Source organism: Sphaerodactylus townsendi, linkage group LG02 (genome assembly GCF_021028975.2).
Source record: "Sphaerodactylus townsendi isolate TG3544 linkage group LG02, MPM_Stown_v2.3, whole genome shotgun sequence".
NCBI lineage: Eukaryota > Metazoa > Chordata > Lepidosauria > Squamata > Sphaerodactylidae > Sphaerodactylus > Sphaerodactylus townsendi.
Window position 1 is genome coordinate 155,777,961 of NC_059426.1, and position 22,229 is coordinate 155,800,189.

General features: G+C 45.0%; 1 protein-coding gene across 1 annotated transcript in view; it reads right to left on the reverse strand.

Annotated features, from left to right (window-relative positions):
- The window catches only part of CLMN (calmin), a 92,444-nt gene extending 83,147 nt beyond the window's left edge, over window positions 1-9,297 (reverse strand). Inside the window, exons 1-2 of the mRNA XM_048485306.1 lie at window positions 9,079-9,297; window positions 8,476-8,599 (exon numbers count right to left, since the gene is read on the reverse strand). Of these exons, the coding sequence (XP_048341263.1) occupies window positions 8,476-8,557 (82 nt within the window). The 5' untranslated portion in view covers window positions 8,558-8,599; window positions 9,079-9,297. The remainder of the gene's footprint in view (window positions 1-8,475; window positions 8,600-9,078) is intronic.
- Between the last annotated feature and the right edge of the window lie 12,932 nt (window positions 9,298-22,229).

Consider the following 22,229-nt stretch of genomic DNA (forward strand, 5'->3'; position numbering starts at 1 on the left):
AGCCAGTGTGATGGTTCAATTTTGGATGTCCCAGATCTTTAACAACAAAACCAGGCAGGGTGTCATAGACGCTCCTTCCGCACATGCAGAATAATGCACTTTCAAACTGCTTTCAGTGCTCTTTGAACCTGTGCGGAATAGCAAAATCCACTTGCAAACAGTTGTGAAAGTGGTTTGAAAACGCATTATTCTGCGTGTGCAGAAAGGGCCTGACAGTTCCCCTGAAAAGTTTCCAGAAAGCATAACCAGAGCTCCCAAGGGGACACCGTTTGAAAACCCCTGAAATACAACATTAAAAATAAACAGCTAAAAATCTGGCTGGATGTTTCAGATCAATATTTGGACTTCGGCTTTCCACAGCTCCTGGTCACATGTGTTAGCTTAGAGCTTGGTTTGCGCTACAGAAGAGGGATGCTGCTTAAGAAATAACGTTCACATGAGGCTTAGGAAAGAAACAGAAATCTTTTTTATTGTGAAGGCATTCGATGCCAGACAGAAAAAGTAATCGACCTCAGCTACAAGGGAGAGAGATTACAAAGTGTGTCTTGCCCTCATGGCAGTCAGAAAGATAAGCAGGAAGAAAAGGAGTTAGCCCAAAGGAAGGAATCCCTCAGAGCAGCATTTCAGGTGAACAACCAGATAGCAGCAGAGCAGACAACAGGAAGGATATAGGATTTAGCCTATCTAGCCTTTTCAGCTTTACTGCCCCTCTCTGAAGTACTGGTGTGCTCTATACAAAAAGCATTAGCCAAACTGTCATTTCCAACAAAATGCACATTATTTCTTGCACTATTTCTTGCCCTCTTTTCTCTTGTCACTTCCATCTTCAATACTCCACTCGTAACACCCCAGCTCTTCTCAGCCTCCTGGTCTATAAACATTTCTCTTCACCCTTATTTAGAATCTCAGAAGCTCGTCAACGACATTGAGAAACTCTTCTGCTGGCCTCTATAATATCAGGACAGCCCAATCAAACATTGCCATGTCCCTTGATAAATTACACTCTAAATGAGCTTTTTAAAGAAGCTGCTAAGATTTAGAAAACTCCCAACAACTAATCAGGTGTCAAATCTTCATTAACACATTGATATAAAGTGATGGCCCATGATCCATTGGAGGAATACTGTACTGTCATTAAAGCACAAGAAAGATGGAAGGGTATATAAAAAGATCCATAATGGGTCAGACCAATGGTCCATCTAGTCCAGCATCCTGCTTCCAACAGTGGTCAATCAGATACCACCAAGAAGCCCAAAAGCAGGGGCCACAGATAACTGCTCCTCAGCACCTGACAATTTGAGGCACTGCATCTTTGAACCATGAGGATATCATGGGTACTAATCAATGACAGACCTATTTTCCATACATCTACCCAACCCCATTTTAAATCCATGTAGATATAAGACAGGGGCATAACGAGGCAGCCCTGGGCAAACTGTAGCCCTGGGCAAAACCTGAGTTGGATGCCCCCCCCCCCATGGGCGGCCACTCCACCATGACCAATTTTTTTTGCACCAGGACATTGGTGCCTGCAGGGGGTGCATTTTTAGACATATCAGCACCAATATTTCAGCATATCATCAGGAGACTGTCCTTATGCTACTCCCCAGGTTTGGTGAGGTTTGGTTCAAGGAGTCCAAAGTGATGGACTCCCAAAGTGGGTGCCCCATCCCCCATTGTTTCCAATGGAAGCTAATAGGAGATGGGGGCTACAGTTTTGAGGGTCCATAACTTTGGCCCCCCTGAATGCAGGAACATCCTAGAAAATGCACCCCCTGCAGGAACATCCTAGAAATTTGCCCAAGAATCTTTGTTCTGCATTGAATTTTCTGCATTGCTGTCAATGGGGGTTGCAGGCTGTGAGGGGGCACATTTCTGAAGGCAAAGTCTCAAAACTTTCAGGGTCTCATCAGGAGACTGTCCTAATGATTCCCCCCAAGTTTGGTGCAGTTTGATTCAGGGGGACCAAAGACATGGACCCTCAAAACTGTAGCCCCCATCTCCTATTAGCTCCCATTGGAAACAATGGGGGATAGGGGCACACCCTTTGGGAGTCCATAACTTTGGACTCCCTGAACCAAACCTCACCAAACTTGGGGGGTAGCATATGGACAGTCTCCTGATGATATGCTGCAATTTTGGTGCCACTAGCCTAAAAACTGCGCCCCCTGCAGGCCACAAATGGAAAACCACTAAAATACCCAAAAACGAACCCAGCATTTTGATGCCCCCCACAAGGTGATGCCCTGGGCAGCTGCCCACCTTGCCCAATGGGCATTACGCCAGTGATATAAGATCTTGTAGTAGGAGGTTCCACTAACTTTTATTTGCTATTTTATTGCTCATTCACCTGGTTTTCAGCCCTTCCCCTGATGCTGCCTACTGGCACCTAGTCACCGTGGCTAATAACTGTTGACACCGCAGATAGTACTGATTAATAACCTGAGTTGTAAAAAGGAAGAAAGAGACTGGTTGATTCACTCATAGAATCATAGAGTTGGAAGAAACCACAAGGGCCATCAAGTCCAACCCCCTGCCATGCAGGAACACACAATAATATATGATAATATATGCTAGGAAAAAACCACTCCTTGCAAAAAAAAAACCCCTGCAAGTTGGATTTTAAAATGTAGAAGGCAGCAGAAAGATATGGTAAATAAAAATAGTGCAAACTACTGGTTATTTCTAAGTCATAGTAAGGCAGTGATATTGCTGAGACTTATTTGTGGATGATTAAAAACATAGATCACATATTAGAATATCAATAATCTTGGAAAAATAAAACACACCCAAATATAATCCATATTATAAAGCTGAATGGCCATCGCTTCATATATTTGTAATGGTGAACTTTTAAAGTGTCAGTATCATTGTAAAATTCATTAAAATTAAAAGTTGTGGTTTTTTTAACGTTCTCAGGCCTCACAAAATTATAGTTCCCAGCATTTCTTGAAAACAACTATGACAAGTTCACCTGGTAAATGCAGCTTGAGGCACCCGAGGCTGATATTACGTGATGGCTTTTTAAAATATTGTGCAAGCACTGCATTTTGAGGTAGGATACAAACGTACAAATGTATAGTAGGCAGATATGAATATACATTGGGCTATCTAGCAGAGAACAGACTTTGTTGCTACACTAAAGTCCCAAGATCATGAACCATTAATCCCTACCAAGATCCATGGATTTAGAGAGAATTTTATGCATTCATGACTGTGTTTAAGATGAAGTTAATTAAAATGGAACAAGTTCTCCTCTTCTCCTCTGCAAAATGGTGGAAGGTATGTTATATAAGAGAAATCAGATCACTTCCCATCAATTGCAGCTACTTTTTTCCAGCACGCTTCGTAGTGGTACTAAAAGCATTTCAAGTGGTCGCCTAATGATAATGACAGGTAATCCCAAACCTATTATTTTAATACAGCCATGCTTCAGTGTAATGTCAACTGTTGATTAAAATGATGGAGATGGTACATTAAATAAATTGTTTTCCCATCCCCACATACAAAGCTGTTCTTTTATGGTTAACTTCAGTTGGCAGAGTCCCTACTTGATGAGCAAACAATAGCTTTGGCTGGAAATATTTTCTCTGTACCGAACAATAGTGGAAGAATTTCATTTCTCTCTAAGTCCATTAAGAGCGGCTAGAAACAATAAACATGTCATCTCTTCCTTGATTAACTCTGCAGTAGCCCATCGAGACAAAACCAGTTTTCATCTGCGTGAACCCAACTGCATTCAGATAGACTGAAGTAACTCTTGCAGATTTACTCAATTAGATTTGTTTTCCACATACACAACATACTTTTTTGCCTGATCCAACCAACATCAATTCTCTTGTAGGGCAATGCTGGTAGGACCCAACTGCAACCTATTAAGATTATCGAGCATATGAAGTTGCCTTATAGTGACTCAGACCATCAGGGTCAGTTCTGCCTATTCTGACACTCACCATTTTTACAGGGTAGGTGTACAGAAAGTACAACAGTAGTAGCTACACCCTGGAGTACATACACTCAATATTAGAGTACAGTATAAATAATAAGTGATGTATGCAGTCTCAATTTGCAATTCTATCCAACAGGTGAAGCAATGAGTAATGCAATAGAGGTTTATTAGCCTCTATTTCTCTGTACTGAACAATATTCTGACAAGCAGCCATGCATGGGGCCCCCACAATAGACCCATTTACCTACTGTCCCTGATCCTTCTAACTGGAAATGCTGGGGACTGAACCTAGCGCCTTCTGCATGTCAGGCAGATGCTCTACCACTGAGCTATGACTTTGTCCTGTGTCCTTGAGGCATCCAATACACATGCTCCAACAAGAACCAGTGCACATCCTATATATTAAATTTGTGATAATCTTGACACTCATCAGCAGTTCATCAGAACCAGCTGAACCTCGCATACTTTTACAACCTAATGATTCATAACTAACAAGTACAACTTCTTCTGTAGTTATGTTATCCTAGGTCATCAATGTCATGCATATGCCCAAAGATGGCCAACCCAGTTCTGTTTACCTCAGTTTACTTTTTGGGCATCTCCTCTCCTATGTTACTTTTGAACTAAGGATGACATCCAGCATTTGTAGAATTCATCGTTATTTAAACCTCATTAAACTGAAGCAGATCAATACAACCGTAAGTTAGTTCTGTTCAAACAACAGGATCACATTACCTTAAAGCCAACTTTACTGAACTATCAGCCCAATTCTATCTACTGAAACAGTAGGCCCAAATGAGTCACTTCCAAGTAGTTAAGGTCCAGATTGCAACCCAAGGGACTGAAATCCTTTCTATCTCGACTACCTCAAGGAAGTTAGAGCTGTCTTTGAAATTAACATATTCCCAGTTATCTGTATTTGGAGACAATTTTTAATTTGAACAGTATATAGAGGTGAGATGACAAATATTATGATGTAGCTCAAGCAATAATGTTGTCACTGTGTACAAGGGGGAAAATCTTGGAGCATTTGTACATATGCTGAGTTTCCAGGTTCACTTAATCCATAGAAGCCTTCAAACAGATATACAATACAATCAAGATCCACTTACATGTATTCTTTCCAGGAAGGATAATGTCAGAACTGAACTCACTTAGCTTCTTATTTGTTTGCTCTTCCAAGGGGTGCACCAATCAAGAAGAAATGAAGAGTTCAAAAACCCTTGGAAGATTTGAAAAGCTTCCCTTTCATTCCATGTGGAAAAATCAAGTCATGTTTGTTATACACTGTTCCATCAAAAGATCTCAGGAGATTTGTGAATTCATTTGCCATTTCCTGGATCTTCTATGTTCTAGAATGCTCCGCTTGGCTCCTAGTGCTTACCTAGTACTATCTCCAAGGCCCTAGGACCAAAGCAAAGCATTCTAGAGTAAAGAGAGTCCAGGAAATGGCAGGATCAATTCACAAATCTCCTAAGATCTGTTGGTGGGACAGAGTTTAGAAATAATAAACTACCAGCTGCCAGGAATAAGTGTGGGTTTCACACCTCAAAAATATAAACAACTGTCAGAGTACCAAAGCTCACAAGAGTAGGGCCTTTCCACTTCCTGCAGCAGCCCATTGAAATTCTGCTCTGGCTGTCAGGGGATTCTTGTGAATAGCACAAGAAAGGAAGGCGCAGGCGACTGCAGTGAGTGGGGAAAGTAAAAATAAAATTGCCCTCCATCGTCCACCAACCCAAGTTCCATTCCACTGCGGGAAATGACATTCCAACCACAGAAAAGAACCTTCAGATCCAACCCAAGAACAACAATATGGTGGAATATAAAAACTTCTGAATTCAAGGATGATCAACAGAAAACTTTGTTTATCCATAGAACAGACCTTTAAAAACTAATTAAATTGTCCAAAGCACACTTTTCCCCCATCACATATGAGTAGTATTGAATTGGTGCACAACAAATGCTTCCTCAACAGCTCCTGATGGTTAAGAGAGGCGGAGTCTAATCTGGAGAATCAGGTTTGATTCCGCACTCCCTCCACATGAGTGGCAGACTATAATCTGGTGAACCAGGCTTGTTTCCCTTGCAGCCTGCTGGGTAACCGTGGACTAGTTGAAGTTCTCTCAGAACTCTCTCAGCCTCATCTACCTCACAATGTGTCTGTTGTGAGGGGAGGAAGGTACAGGAGTTTGCAAGCCCCTTTGAGACTCCTTATGGTTGAGAAAAGCGGGATATAAATCCAAACTTTTCAAACCCTCTTCAACAAACATTCCAGAACGTATTCCATCTAGAACAACACTGAGGTAGCCTCATAGGAAGCTCTCCATATGAACCTGCCCTAACGAAGATCCTCGGGGGGGGGGGGGGTCATCTCAATGTCTCCCTACCTGGAGTATGGTGGTGACTGTGGGTATGGCCTTCAGAACAGAGTACAGAGGTTGCATCTATCTCAGTGCAGACAGTCATACATGATTCTTACTACAGTACTCCCCGTTAGTATTTATTGGTGTGGAAGATGGACAGTGAAAAAAGCTGACAGGAAGAAAACTGATTCGTTTGAAATGCTGCCTCAGAGGAGAGTTTTGCAGATAGGTCACATCATCCGAAGAACAAGAGTAACTGGAAAAGACAATAATGCTAGGACAACTTGAAGGCAGCACAAAAAGAGGATGGTCCATCATGAGACGGGTTGACTCAACAAAGAAAGCCTTCAGTTTCCTGACACTGTTAATGACTGGATGTTTTGGAGGTCATTCACTCATTCAGAAGCGACTTGACGGCACATTATACACATACATGAGTCTCCCCTCCTCCATTTTATCCTCACTCTGAGGTAAGAACATAAGAACATAAGAACAAGCCAGCTGGATCAGACCAGAGTCCATCTAGTCCAGCTCTCTGCTACTCGCAGTGGCCCACCAGGTGCCTTTGGGAGCTCACATGCAGGAGGTGAAAACAATGGCCTTCTGTGGCTGTTGCTCCCGATCACCTGGTCTGTTAAGGCATTTGCAATCTCAGATCAAAGAGGGTCAAGATTGGTAGCCATAGATCGACTTCTCCTCCATAAATCTGTCCAAGCCCCTTTTAAAGCTTTCCAGGTTAGTGGCCATCACCACCTCCTGTGGCAGCATATTCCAAACACCAATCACACGTTGGGTGAAGAAGTGTTTCCTTTTATTAGTCCTAATTCTTCCCCCCAGCATTTTCAATGAATGCCCCCTGGTTCTACTATTGTGAGATAGGTAGGCTGAGAGTGTGGGTTTCTGGCCCAAAGGCACCCAATGAGCTGCCATGGCAGAAGGGTGACTTGAACCCAGGTCTCCTAGATCACTCTAACAACAGTACCACACTGGCTACACAGTACATAAACTGGGATCCCACAATTGTAAAGATACATAAAGTTATCACATCCACTGTAAATTCATATTCAATCCCCTCTCCAAGATCAGCATGTACAGATTTCGGTGATATCTTGCTGGTTCCAGACAATAAAAATAAAGTGTTTTATTATCTCATGGACTTTTCTATTTGCTTAGAACATGGCATGCGAAACAGTTTCTTCCTCAAACATGACCTGCAGGCAAAAGCAATCACTAGATGTAGGAACACATTATTACAACATCTCAAAACTTTCTTTGCTACCTGCTATCTATATCCACCTATCTACCTGGCAAGTTTCCTTCATCCAGTGAAACCACTGATAGTTATGACTGGATTTCGATAGCGAGAAGAGAAGAGTGCCAACCAAGACAATCTCCAAAAATCACAGCCTTGAAACTCCACTTATAGCCGGAGTGGGCAGAACTCAGTCTTGCACAGTCTGCTTTGTCTGTTGTTTTGAGAATTATGATCATCCACTAATGCACCTTTAAGTTTACAAAGAAGAAACAGCAGCCAACAGGATCCCTTGAAATTGGCCCCTTGCCTACTGGGGAACTGTGGCCTGTCTTCTCTTCCCACTACATCACTTTGGAAAAGTTTCATCTCCTGTTTTAAGCACCATCCACTGTGGATCGAGCAGATTTTTCTAACACTTAAAAACACTACCTTTCATGTTCTGATGCCCAATTCCTCAGACAAGTACTAAACAGCAGGCAGAATGCTATTTTAGGCCATCTGATATTTTAAAAGAGTCTTTGGCCTTCATAGATCCCCAACCAAAAGCGGGGGGGGGGGGGCACATCCACTTTCTCTGCATGCCCCCACCATATTCCTGAAACAAGCATGTACAGTTTCTCATCTATAGATGTAAAATGCCAAATGCATGGGGAGGGGGGAGGGTAATCCTCCAAACTCAACAGTTCGGGTAGGAAACAGCGCACAATGCAGAAGCGGAATTGGAGATGGGGTGGGGGGAAAGGGAGGAAGGAAGCCGGGACCGGAGTTTAAAGTCCTCAAATCGAATCCATCTGGAAACCCGACCGGGAGGTGGACACGCTCTGATCCAGACGCAGGCGCATACACACATCTACACACACACACACGGAGAGGGGGGAAAGGGAGAAATAAAATATGTATTTTACCTTGGAGGTTTTGCACTCGGATGTCGCTAATCTGCCCGATGAGCTCCTCCCGCTGAAACCAGTCCCATTCGTGGCCAGCCATGGGGCAGCGCAGGCACCGGTGGAGATGGGGAAATCACGGCTGCTGCAAAAGAAGGGGAGTTCTTCAGTGTACCCCCCCCCCCCCACCGCCCCACTCTCTGGAGCGGAGAAGAGGGCGAAGCAGGCGGCGGAGAGAGCAAGCAGCAGGCGGGCGGGGAGGCAGGAGGGAAGCCGCTCGGGCAAAGAGTTGGTCGGCCGTTGCTGAGCGCACAGCAGCAGCAGCAGCGCGGGAGGCTGGCTCAGAAAGCCCCGAGACCTCACGCGCAGGGAGGGTGCAGCGCGCGGGCAGAGGGGCGGGGATGCACAAGGTAAGCAAGGCAGCCCCACACCTCTGCACGGGCGGACCAGGCGGGCACTTGCCTTTCCTCCTCCTCCCCCCCCCCCTCAAGTTTTTAAAGGGCCGAGGTAACGCCTGGGGCTTTTAAGTTGCACATTGTGACGTTTGCCACTGCTGTGACGCAGGCTTGAGTAGGAGCCGGTTAGAGGCACTGGGCATGCATTGCACACAAACATAGCAAGCACCTGGTTAATGTTTTACTGCATGTCTGTGTACACGCGCTTCGGATGCAAGCCCGCCTCTCCTCTCTGCAAGCAGGTTGCGGCGGGGAAGGCGGGGGGAGATCACCCCAAACCGAGTAGATTCGGAGGAGTGGAGGGGACAGCTCCAAAAAGTCCAAGCGACGGGCTGGTGAGCACTTGTTCTCCCCTCCGGAGCGGCGCCCCGCTAAAACAGTATAGAGATCCAGCTCTGCAGTGCATGTCCGCTTGGGGATTTGCAAGGCGGGCGGTGGAGAGAGGGAAAGGCGAGCTTGAGAAGCGATGGAAAAGAGGAGGAGGGCTGGAGGGAGGAGCGAAAGTATTTACAAGCCGTCAACCTGTAGGATTTGGGAGCATCCAGGGCTGCAGCAGAAGCGAGAGAAAGGCCCGGAAGACGGATTTTTTTTGGATTCCAGGAGGGTTTCTTCCGGCAGCGCATTTGAGAAATAGCAACAGGGGCCTTGTCGCGGGCTCTCTCCGCCTGCGCTCTGGCTTCATGGCCGTTGCAAATCTGGTTCCCGCTTAAGCATCCCCCCAATTCTGGGTCCTCTGCGGTTGGCGCCGCCACGATAGAGGGCACATTTCCAGCAACGAGAGCAGGCATTTGGCCGCGGGGCTTTGCACTTGCACGGGTGGAGCGACGACGACTGCTTTGCGGGGGTGGTCGCAGCCTCTTGGGAACTGGGCGGTGGGTTCTCACGTGGCCAAGGGGGACTTCTGCTGGCGTCCGGTAACGTCACGTGTGTAAAGCGTCCCTCATCCTGGTGCACTCGTGCTGCAGAGAGAGGGGGCAAAGTGCCAGGGGTTGCCAATACCAGCTTGGGAAATTTCAGGAGATTTTGGCCTTGTAGCCTGGAATGGGAAGGGGAGCGACCTCAGCAGGGCATAATGCCCTACACTCTGCCTTCCATTTTTTCCCAAGGGAACTGAACTCTGCCACTTGGAGATCTGTTATAATTCCAGGAGATCATAGTGCTGTCAACCTCCTGGGGAGGCCTGGAGAGCTCCTGGAATTACAACTTATCTCCGGATGACAGAAATTCATTCCCTTGAAGCAAATAGATTCATCCCCTTGAAGCAAATAGAGGGTGGATTCTGTGACATTACCTTGGAGGTTTTACCTTGGAGCAGGGGTCTGCAACCTGTGGCTCTCCAGATGTTCATGCTGGCAGGGGCTGAGGTGGTAGAATGGACTCCTCCATTTCTGAATGAAGGTGCATATTTTTGGAAAGCTTTTCTGTACATAAGGAAAGGGAGAAAGTACAGAACCTCCACCCCCCACTAGCCTGTTATTCTATTACTTGGAGGTTTGAAAAAATGTGAATGAACGTTCAGTACTGGAATTCACCACCTGTGGTCTGGAATGGTACAATCCTTTCTCTCCCTGGACTGGGCCGCCTCACTGCTGCTTCATTCATTGGCACTTGTGAGTGAGTCTGGGCAGCGGTTCAAATCAGCAATGAAGCTCAGTTCATGACCTTGGGACCAGACACTGTTTCTCTTGCAGAGTCGTTGGCCCGGATGAAACGGAGGCGCCGCCGCACATGCTGTTCTGTGTGACCTCTGAAGGGGGACTAAACTGTGATTGTCAGCAGGGTTACCGAACTCCAGGTGCTACCTGGAATCCTCCCAGAATTATAATTGAGCGCCCGGCTACAGAGATCAGTTTCCAGGGAGGAAATGGTAGCTTTGGGAGATGGGCACTATGGCATCACATTCCCATGGAGCTCCGTCCCCAAAATCTGCTCTTCCCAAGCGACACTCTGAAATCTCCAGGAATTCCCCCAGCCAAAAGTGACAACTCCAAATAGGTAATATTCTAGGGCAAGAATTCTTTTACATAATGACACAGCCTAAGGGCCCTAAATTGGGATCTCGATTGCTGTGCTCAGGACATTTTCTAGTCTTGGGACTTTTAAAGATTACCATTTTGTGGTGAGATGGGAATACGTAGCCCAACATTCAGATGATAACAGCGTGGTGTAGTGGTTAAGAGCAGTGGACTCTAATCTGGAAAACCAGGTTTGATTCCCCACGCCTTCGTATTACCCATATATGCGCGCGCGCGCGCACACACACACACACACACACATACCCCTTTCTATTCCAAACCTATTTTCCAACCGATTTATATCTTAGGAACTCTGTGTGTGTGTGTGTGTGTGTTTATTGCATTGAATCAAGTGCTTGTGAACCTCTTACCCCTACAATAAAGATTGTTAAATTTGCATTATATTCCTCTCTGTGGATTTTCTTCCAAGAGCTGATCTTCGTATACATTGGTATTAAAGGCCCCTTCCGCACACGCAGAATAATGCACTTTCAATCCACTTTCAATGCACTTTGAAGCTGGATTTTACTGTGCGGAATAGCAAAATCCACTTTTAAACCACTGTGAAAGTGGACCGAATGTACATTATTCTGCATGTTCGGAAGGGGCCAAAGATTCTTTACCCAGCCTCTTGCAATATTAACAAGCAGTCTGTTCTGAGCTAATTTTCTCCACTTTATTGAGTGACTGATTTTCTCCATCCTGGGTAACAACTCCTCCATATGAGCAGCAAACTCTAATCTGGTGAACCTGGCTTGTTTCCCTGCTTCCCCATATGAAGCCTGCTGGGTGACCTTGGGCCAGTCACAGTTTCCTCAGAACCCTCTCAGCCCCACAAAGTGTCTGTAGTGGGGAGAGGAAGGGAAGGGGTTTGTAAGCCACTTTGAGAATCCTTACAGTTGAGAAAAGCAGGGTATAAATCCAAACTCTTCATTTTGCCAGTTGAAAAATGCAGCCTAACACTAACACAGCCACTACTGTGTGGAGGGTTGTAGGATAAAGAGCTTGTAAGTGTCGTGTTTGCTTTAAGTTAAGACACATGTATATATTCTTAATGTGAGATTTATGTTCACAGCATAGGTCACATTGTCTATCAGGATGGTTTGCAGTCTCCAACTCAAAAAAGCATAGGAATGTGATTCAGCACAAGCTATGATGATAAGAGGCCTTTGCACCTTGAAGAAAAATCCTTGGAAGCGGACATCTTATCGGGAAAACCGCTTGTGCTTGGCTTCCAGCGTCTTGTTTACTATTGGACTAATTATACTTGACTTTCAGCATATTGTTTATAATGAGATTAGAATATTATGAGAAGTTGTCTTAAACTGAGATATGCTTTTCCTATGTTTTGATTTCTATTGTATTTTGAGTACTTAATACAGTAGGTGATTATTGTTTTTAATTGCACTGTGACACTTTATTATAAATTTCATAAATATACATTTGGTTGTCTTTTTGTATGCAGCAGAGAGTGAATTGTACTTGTATTTCATTGTGGTTGCCACTCCCAGGTTTGGTGTTATCTTTACTACCCGTGGCACTGTTCCTCCTCATGTGGAAGCAAAGTTGCCAGGTTGGATTCCTCACTTTAGAGCAGTCCACAAACACATACATGTGAACACAATGGCTGCAGGGACTGGAGGTATCTAGTGTTGGTTGCCTATCTGGTACCTGGTGTCTCTGATGGCCCTACCCTTGACCTCAGCTTCCTACTGATTGCCAGCCCAGATCTGGCCAACTTGTCTCCAAGCCTTAAAATTCACCAGCCAGCTTCAAATCAAAGACCCTCAAAATAGTCTAGGAATTTTTGTTTTGTATTTTGCCAAAAGACAGGAAACAACCAACCTAAAGGTACTTTCCTCAAAAGAAACAGGAGGACAAACTTCAGAGTTGGGCAGGATATAAAGACCTCTTCTAGCTATGCAAGGAAGAGGGAACATGGTCGGTTTTCCGGCAGCAGCCATTTTCAAGAAAACGTGGAGGAGGAGATGTCCTAGGAAACGAAAATAAATATACTGGAGCACTGCTAAATAAATAATGGCTGCTGGTAATTGAAATCAATATTTCATTATGCAGTTGGTTCAGTGTGCTTCATGTATGACCAAGTGCAATGAAGTCAGTATAGGCCAAAATCCTGATGCATATTTATGTTTATATTATCTGTGGGCATAGTTCACAGAACTGAAACAGTGTTAAGTCAATTGAATGACCAGGAATGTGAGTATGCCAACTATACAAGCCACTGTAAGTTTTATGAACAGAGTTCTCAGTGCTATTTTTATTTTGGAAAATCAAGTTCAGAGCGGCCCCATTTAAATCGGGACTGTAGATCAAGGGGGTACCTGCACTGATTTCCCAGTGTAAAATGGCCTTGGGTATCTGCTATTTGTGTCACTGGGAAAACATATAGACATATGGGGTACCTTACGGTCAGAGGTGGGATCCAGCAGGTTCTCACAGGTTCCCAAGAGTAGGTTACTAATTATTTGTGTGTGCCGAGAGGGGGTTACTAATTGGTGATTTTGCCACGTGATTTTTGCCTTAGTTACATCCCTCCTCTGAGCAGTAGCGCACCGAACTTGAAGCAGTCTAGCAGGAGGTGCACCGGCGTGCGTGGCAGCCTGCGCCTGCATGCATTTGTTTCCCGCCCAAGGACCAGTACAGCGGCTGCATCCTTGCCACAGCCCCGCCCAGGAATACCCCGCCCCTGCAATGCCTGGCCACACCACCATCGTGCCCCGCCCAGTCCCATTGGTGCTACGCCATAGTTTGAATCCCACCACCATGGGAACCTGTTACTAAAATTTTTGGATCCCACCACTGCTTACGGTTGCTAGGTAGGTACTCCCTTGCCAATGGTAGAGGATGGGGTATCGGATTTCCAGATGCAGGTTGGGAAACTCCTAGAGATTTTGGGATGGATCCTGAGGAAAACAGGGATCTTAGAGGCCATAGCATCAGTTTTCTCAAGTGAAACTGATCTCTAGTTTAAATATGAGCTGTAATTCTGGAGGATCTCCACGTTCCACCTGGAGGCTGGCATCCCTAGGCTTAGGCCACCTGAATGTTTGCCGCCATTTCAAACCAGGCAACCACTGCAGGAAAGAAGAAGAATGTGCCATCAAATTGCAACAGCTTCATAGTAACATTATTCACAGTATTACCCTAAGCAGGCAGTCTCCACTTCAGTTGGTGGGAATTAGCTGGAGACAGAGAGCGAGAAGGAGTAACTGGGATCAATAACCTATGTATACCTGGATAGTACTGGGTGAAAACTCTCAAATGAGCAGGCAGTTGTATAAATTAAAATACAGTTTTATTAAAAAATTAAAATAGCAAAACAATAAATGTATCTTAAGCTGTGAACACATGTACACAAAGCATACAAGACCTGACTAAGAAAAGGGAGGAAGTTGGAGAGGGTTTCAAGGATGGATGGTGGTTACAGATCGTGAAGGGACATCCAGGGACAGCAGAACTGAAGAGGAAAACAGCCAGTGTTTCCAGAAGCAAAGCAAAGGGCTCACATGAAAGTTGGAGTTAGCAAACATATCCAGAACGTCACACACATGCACACACTATGAGTGGCCAAAGGTTCAATATTTATACCCAAGAATGGATCCTGAGGTGGTATGAGGTAAGCTGGCAGGAAAGTCAGAGGCAAGAATTGATTACTTTTCTGGAGTTCCAGCAAAAAGATAGGAATGGCTTGATGAATTGTTGGAACCCAAGAGAATGCCTGGGCTAGCCTTTTGAATACTGACTGATTGTTGGGATGGGTGCAGGTAGGGTAAGTAATAGTCTGCTCGAAGCACTGATTACATCACAACTGAGACGTATCCAATTTGTGTAGAGTGGGGGCTTGCTCTTATGCTAATCTTTGGCTGCTATACATTCTTGGCACCCAGTGGGAGGAAGGGTCCAACTGCTTACAATTGGGTATCCCAGGCAAGAGACAAGCAGAGATGATTTGCCACTGCCTTCATCTGTGGAGCAACCATGGACTTCCTTGATGGTCTCCAATGGAGGTACTGGTCATGGAAGGGAAGATTTAGGCCCTTTCCGCACATGCAGAATAATGCACTTTCAATCCACTTTCAATGCACTTTGCAGCTGGATTTTACTGTGCAGAATAGCAAAATCCACTTGCAAACAATTGTGAAAGTGAATTGAAAGTGAATTATTCTGCATGTGCGGGCCTTAAACTCTCCACATCACATACCACAGGACTAATCAGGATTGGTCCTCTGCATACCTCTTAGCACAATCAGTAGTCATACCTCCAGCCATCTCAATGCCTAGGAACCACCAGAAATGCATCTTCTGGGAGGAAAAAAAACCCATACAGAAATGAATGTTATTTATGTGACAGAGCAACTGCAATGTCCTTCCAAGTAATCACTTTGTACAACAACACATGCCCAGCCACTGCTCACTCAATATATTGTTCCTGGCAGAAGACTGTTCTTTGTTCAGCTGATGTGGCTGTTGAGATTTGGGCAGCTTCCATACGATCATTTATTCTACAACTGCCAAGGTTTTTTTCACGCTGCTGTTACATAAATCCAGGTGACGATGCCATCAACTGGTGGCGTTCCATTTCCCCCTTGTTGATTTCAGCCTGTTTGCAGCTGTCGTTTGCTGCAATGTCTTTCAATTAAAGCATAATTACAACTACAGGCATTCTCATGTGCAGTTGAGGCTGTGGTGATAGAACGTACATCACATTTCTGCTGACTTATAGTCAGCAATACTCACAGTCAGCCTCTGCTTAGCAACCCTGTACTTTTTTGGTGGTCTCACATCCAAGTACTAGCCAGGACTGACCCTACTTTGCTCCTGAGAGCTGATGAGAGCAGGCTAGCCTTGGGCCATCCACATCAGGGCAATAGAGGGATGGATTACCTCGGTTTTCGTTGGTAATCTGTCCGAAAAGAATTGCTAAAAACTGAAACCGATGAAAACCGAGGCAAACTTTTCCATAGGAATCAATGTAAATCCAATTAATCCGTTCTAGGCACTCCAAAAAACATACCACAATCACATTTTTGGTGAATAAACATAGTGTTTAATGCTGAAAACAGTAACAAACAATAACGCTAGGACTAGCTTCAGAGCCAGTGGACCAATGTCACATCAGAGAGCCGTCCAAATAGGTCTGTTTCTGACGCCTCTTTAAGATTAGTCTGAAATGGGGCAAGACATTGTCATTAAACAAGTTGCAGACACGGCCTGCAACAGCTTTGTCTGGGTGATTTTTCTCCACAAACCCCTGCACCTTACTGCAAATCGATGAAAACCGAGGCAAATCGATGAAAACTGAGACAAATTTTTCACTGAAAAAATCGATGAAAACCGAAACCGATGAAAACCGAAGGCACTGAAAACCGAGGTTCCACTGTATCTTTAAATCCTGCCATTACATTTGCTTTTCAAAAAGCTTCTAACTCTCCAATTATTTTTGTAGTTGGAGATGCTTTTTTTCAGCCAACTTGTAGCAACTCCTGGATGCTCCTTAATTGTTATTATTTTAATATCGTATATAGACATCAGTGAGCTTTATACCTTCAGTAGTACTGCCCACCAATAGATAGGAAGTGAGAATAAAAACTCATGTAGCTCTTCAACTTGTGGGGTCAAGTCTTCAACTTGTGGGGTCAAGTCATACAGGCGGGTCACATAGGCCTACTTGCAGGTTTGCAAGCACCTATGTAGGGATGCCAGCCTTCAGATAGGCGGGATCTCTTGGAATTAAAACTCATCTCAGTTCCTCTGGCGAAAATGGATGCCTTGGAGCACAGGTGTCAAACTCACGGCCCTCCAGATGTTATGGACTACAGTTCCCATTATCCCCCACCAGCATCATGCTGGCAGGGGATGATGGGAACAGTAGTCCATAACATCTGGAGGGCCGCAATTTTGACACCTATACCTTGGAGGGTGGGCTCTATGGCATTATACCCAGAGGTGGGATCCAGCAGGTTCTCACAGGTTCCCGAGAGTAGGTTACTAATTATTTGTGTGTGCTGAGAGGGGGTTACTAATTGGTGATTTTGCCACATGATTTTTGCCTTAGTTACGCCCCTCCTCTCAGCAGTAGCACACAGAACTTGAAGCAGTCTAGCAGGAAGTGCACCGGCGTGTGTGGCAGCCTGTGCCTGCGTGCATTCATTTCTCTCCCAAGGACAGGCGCAGCAGCTGCGTCCTTGCCACAGCCCCGCCCAGGAATGCCCCGCCCCCGGACTGCCTAGCCATGCCTTCGTCATGCCCCGCCCAGCCCCATTGGTGCTACGCCACAGTTTGAATCCCACCCCCATGAGAACCTGTTACTAAAATTCTTGGATCCCACCACTTATACCCCACTGAGGTTCCTGTCCTCCCCTGGTTTCACCCCAAATCTCCAGGAGTTTCCCAATCTGGAGATGGCAACTCTACCACTTTACTGGTGGCTAGGGGAGCGGATCTGGAAATCCTACTATACAGCTGCCAGGGGTTTTGCTCCTTTCTCTAAGGATCTGAAAGCTAGTGTGAAAATGAGGAGATTAATGGCACCTGCTTCTCCTGCCTCTCTTTCCTACACACTGGAAAAGGCAATCAAGGGTGTAACAAGGGTGGGGAAAGGGAGGGCTCTTGCCATGGGTGCCAGTTGCCTGAGGGTGCCCTGATCACTCCCCCCTGCTGCGCCCACTGCACCCACTGTCCCCACTGCAAAAAAAAAGGAAGCCTGTGGTTGCCTTAAAACTAAGCTTAATTTACTTCCAGTTGAGTGGAACTGTGGCAGGGTGGAGAATAGGGGTGGAGGATAGGCCAGGGAGGGAGCTCTTTCTCTGGCTTTGCCTCTGCCCCCCGTCTTCCCATAGCCACCGCTCACCCAGAAGTAAGTTAACCTTAAATTTAAAACAACCATAAGATTTTTTTTGGCAGTAGCTGGTGAGGGAATGTAGCCTACTTCTCCCTGCTCCACCGCCACCTTAAAATCCTATTTGTTTGTTTGTTTGTTTAGCTTTTAAATGTCTCTCCTTATCATATGGGCTCAGAATAGTAAACATCAATAAGTTATACAATTAAAACAGATTAAAATAAAAATAACATGACACCCACGCATATGACAGCCACGCATATACACACTAGCAAGGGCTGGGACAGCGGTAATAAGCCTAACAACCAAACAACCAAAAAGCGAGAGGAAAGGCCAGCTAAACTGGAATACTGTGGCTGCTTTCAACCATAGGCCTGATGTAACAACTCTGTCTTGTAGGTGCTGTGGAACTGAGGTAGGGCCCCTCCGCATTGTAGGATTCGACCTTAGTTTGACGTAGGTCTGACCAGGGTACTCCGCATAGCCGTAGCGTTTGACTCATGTCTGTTTCGGCTTCCCCCCTCTCACCGTTAAATTTTTGAGCTCGATTGGGAGGTGCAACATGCTGGTGAACTCAGGTTGCACTCAAGCCGAAGCCGGCGGAGTACGGAATCTCCCTCGCCTCAACTCTCCCAGCCAGCCAGCCAATCACAGTGCAGTATTTTCGGCCATGAGCAGAATGGGAGACTCGTGGCGGCAGAGAAAGCACGCCTTAAAAAAAAATCATCCTATGTAGCTCCTACATCGGTAAACAGGAAAAAAAGGACGCGCACTCACGTTTCTCGCCATAGAATGGCAGCCAATCGAGAATGAGGAGCGGAAGACGCAAGGAGGTAATTCCGCCATCTGAACTCAGCTTCCGAGACATGAGTCAGCTGCTGTGCGGAGAAACGGAGGAGTCGAGCTCAGGTAACGATTTCCGCGGACACGAGTCAAACCTGAGTCGCCTTGTGTGTGCGGAGAGGGCCGTAGAGTCTTCCTTCAATGGAAGTGACTCTTCCTCAGGCTCAGGGGTCTCCAAACTACGACCCACAGGCCACATCTGGCCCATTACAAGATTTTATCTGGCCCACAGCCTCCATCATTGGTAAAATTGATATTTAATATTTTAATGTTTATTATTAATGTTCTTTATGGTTGGTCTAAATTATTGCCTTTTGAATTGTTTTAGATATTGTATTATTTATCCATGTATGTTAGCTGCTCTGAGCCTGGCCATTGGCTGGAAAGGGGTGGGGTTCTAAGTCTAATAAAATAAATAATTCTTCCCCCCAACTCACACAGTCAAACAGTATCATATGCAATTCTGTCCACCACACTCCTTCCATTTAATCAGAGTGGGCTTGGCAAACCCTCATTTTCAGTCACCTGTACCATTTGCTTTAAGACCTTCAAACCGTAATTATTCAGTGGTAATCTTGCCCCTGCTGATAAAACAAAATCAGATTTCCACATATTGACTTTTCAACAGTGTTGTAAAATGATCATGTTGAGGAAGTAGTGTTATTTTTGCACATGCATAAACAAATCATAACAAAACCAGGTTTCCACAACAAGGTGCCGTGCGCTGCTCACCTCCACCTTAAATAAGCGGCTCACATTGAGCCCTGCTTCTTGGATCATCTCTCTGAGTAACTTCAGTCTTTGCACAAAGCCTAATCATTGTCTTTTGTTATATAAATTATTTTCTGCTGCATTCTAATTATTGTGTTGCAATTTATTTTTGTTCAGCCTTTACTAGTGGTTCAAGTTTGCTTTGAATTACTTTACTTTGTTTTACTGCTTTTCTTTCTTGGAGCATGTTTATTTTTCTTATCTGCAGTTAAATAATTGATTATTTTGTCAGAGCATTTGATATTTTTACTCATATATCACTTCGCAGTTTAAGCACAGCATTATTTCTTCACACTTGTCACATTTCTCCGTTGCTCTGAATCATAACATGATGACACAAAAAGATCCAAGTAAAATTTAACTCAATCATTGTAAATTTTATTCATTCATTTGTTTTATGAAACTATCATTTTTCAGCCTGCAAATATTTGTAAAATATATGATGTTCTGAAAAGTTTGGAGACCCCTGCTCTAGCAGAAGAGCTATTTCTGTCAGAGGAAGGCTGCTTAGGTTAGAGTTAGACCAAGGCTTAGTTTGGACATTGCTAAGCAGAGTCGGGACACAAATGAAGAAGAAGAAGAGTTTGGATTTATATCCCCCCTTTCTCTCCTGCAGGAGACTCAAAGGGGCTTACAATCTCCTTGCCCTTCCCTGCTCACAACAAACACCCTGTGAGGTAGGGGGGGCTGAGAGAGCTCCGAGAAGCTGGGACTAGCCCAAGGTCACCCAGCTGGCATGTGTGGGAATGTACAGGCTAATCTGAATTCCCCAGATAAGCCTCCACAGCTCAGGCGGCAGAGCTGGGAATCAAACCCGGTTCCTCCAGATTAGATACACGAGCTCTTAGCCTCCTATGCTACTGCTGCTCCTGTTATCTGTTTATTTACTGAAGAGAAACAGAGCATATAGGGAGCAAATAGGCTGCTAAAGCAGATCCTTCAACAGATCTCCCCTCCCTCAGGAAAAAGAGTTTCACCTGCAGCCAAGTTATCAGTTGTTGCACAGTCAGACAGTCAATAATGACAGATAACTTCCTGTAAATAGCTGGTCTGCCATTAAAAATATTATTTTTGCAAAGGCCAGCTCCAAGAAATGTTGAGCTTGAGCCTGTTCTCCATTCCTTGCAGCAGTAGCTATGCCCACAAGGCTTTGGTGTTGTCTCACACAAACTCAGAATGTTCCCTGGAAAGATCCCAGAAGGCTTAGCAACCTACAGCGATTCCATGGCCGACACCCAGGGGGTTCCTTAGGAAACAATTCAGTTGGGAAAAGTTTCCCTAAAGTAAGCGCAAGTAGGCCTTCCTGTGAGGGGACTTCTCCATGGAGTTCCTAGATAACACATGGCATGTTTTGCATGTTGGAGAGGAAAAAAAACACACTGGGATAGTGAATTCTATAGGAAGATCTAACCAGGGAATTAATAATTACTGTTAAAAATTCTCATATCGCCTTACCATTTGCCCAAATGACATGTATTACGCTGTCTGCAAACACCGCCCAAATTCATGGTTCCTACAAATGGACCTTGATGTCTGGAGGTTCTAACAGCGGAGTGCAGCTATTGTATACTCTTGACCAAAGAATGGTATACTCCTGTCTGGGATCGTCCTCTTCCATGGAGTGCACACAGTGGTGGAATTCAAATAATTGAACAACTGGTTGTTTACAAGCACCACTTTAACAACCAGTTCTGCCAAAGTGGTGCGAACCTGCTGAATCCCACCACTGAGTGCACAGCTTTAGGAGGGGTATACATCAAGCACATCAAGCAGTGAAAGAGGTAGGGGACACCCACCTAGCTAGCCAGATCTGTTGAATCAACTCTAGCAATCAATGGGGTGACAGATGTCACAGCCAGATCCCCCTCACATCCCATATTCATGGTTGTTAGCCAGGATCTATTCTTCAATTAGATAATTTTCAGGTTTTTTTATCAGAAACTTAGGGCCTGTGGCTGTTCCACCCCCATCCAGAAGTCTCACATTGGCTGCTAAATTGCTGCAAACTGGTTGTAACTGCAATAATCCGTGAAGACAGGAAGGGTCTAATGTAGTCTGGTTGGCAGCATTTGCTGCTTATAGTAGTTTTCTGGCAAGGCTATTAAAGAATCATCACCAGCCTCTGACAAGCAGAGGCCTTGAGGCAAACTTTGCCAATTACATCAAATTGCCATTAGTTTGTGACAATTATGATGTCTGTTAAGCACAGCATGGGTCACCCTTGTGACCTGAATGCTGAAATTCTGACAAGAGGAAAAAAAGATGACGAAGCCAGCCTAGAAGATGAAATGATATCATTTGGAACATATTTCATTGTAATGGCCTTTAGCTGAACAATGAGCAGTGATGGGGACGGATACTTCTCAAAATACAAAATCTGCTTCTGAAAATTCCAGCGGGCTCTAGCACGACACAGAAACAGAACTGAGGTGAGGGATGTACTGGTGGGTCGGGATTTTATTCTCAATAGCTGAGAATACTCAGGGCCAGGCTCAAATCATGCCCTAAACCAAATACTAGGATTGCTACCCTTCAGATGGAGACTGAAGATCTCTGGAATTAAGGCTGACCTTCAGATAGCAGAGGTCAGTTCCCCTAAAGAAAAAGGGAGGACTCTATGGCATTATACCCTGCTGTGGTTAGGGTTACCAGTTCTGAATTGGGGAATCCCTGGAGATTTTGAGGGTGCAGAATAGAGGGAGCAGGGGTGGGGTGGGGGCAGAATTTGGAGAGAGGAGAGCTTTCATCAGGGTAAAATGTCTGTCATTCGGAGATCAGTTGTAATTCTTGATCTCCAAGTCCTACCCTACTAGTCAACCCTAGTTGAGGTCC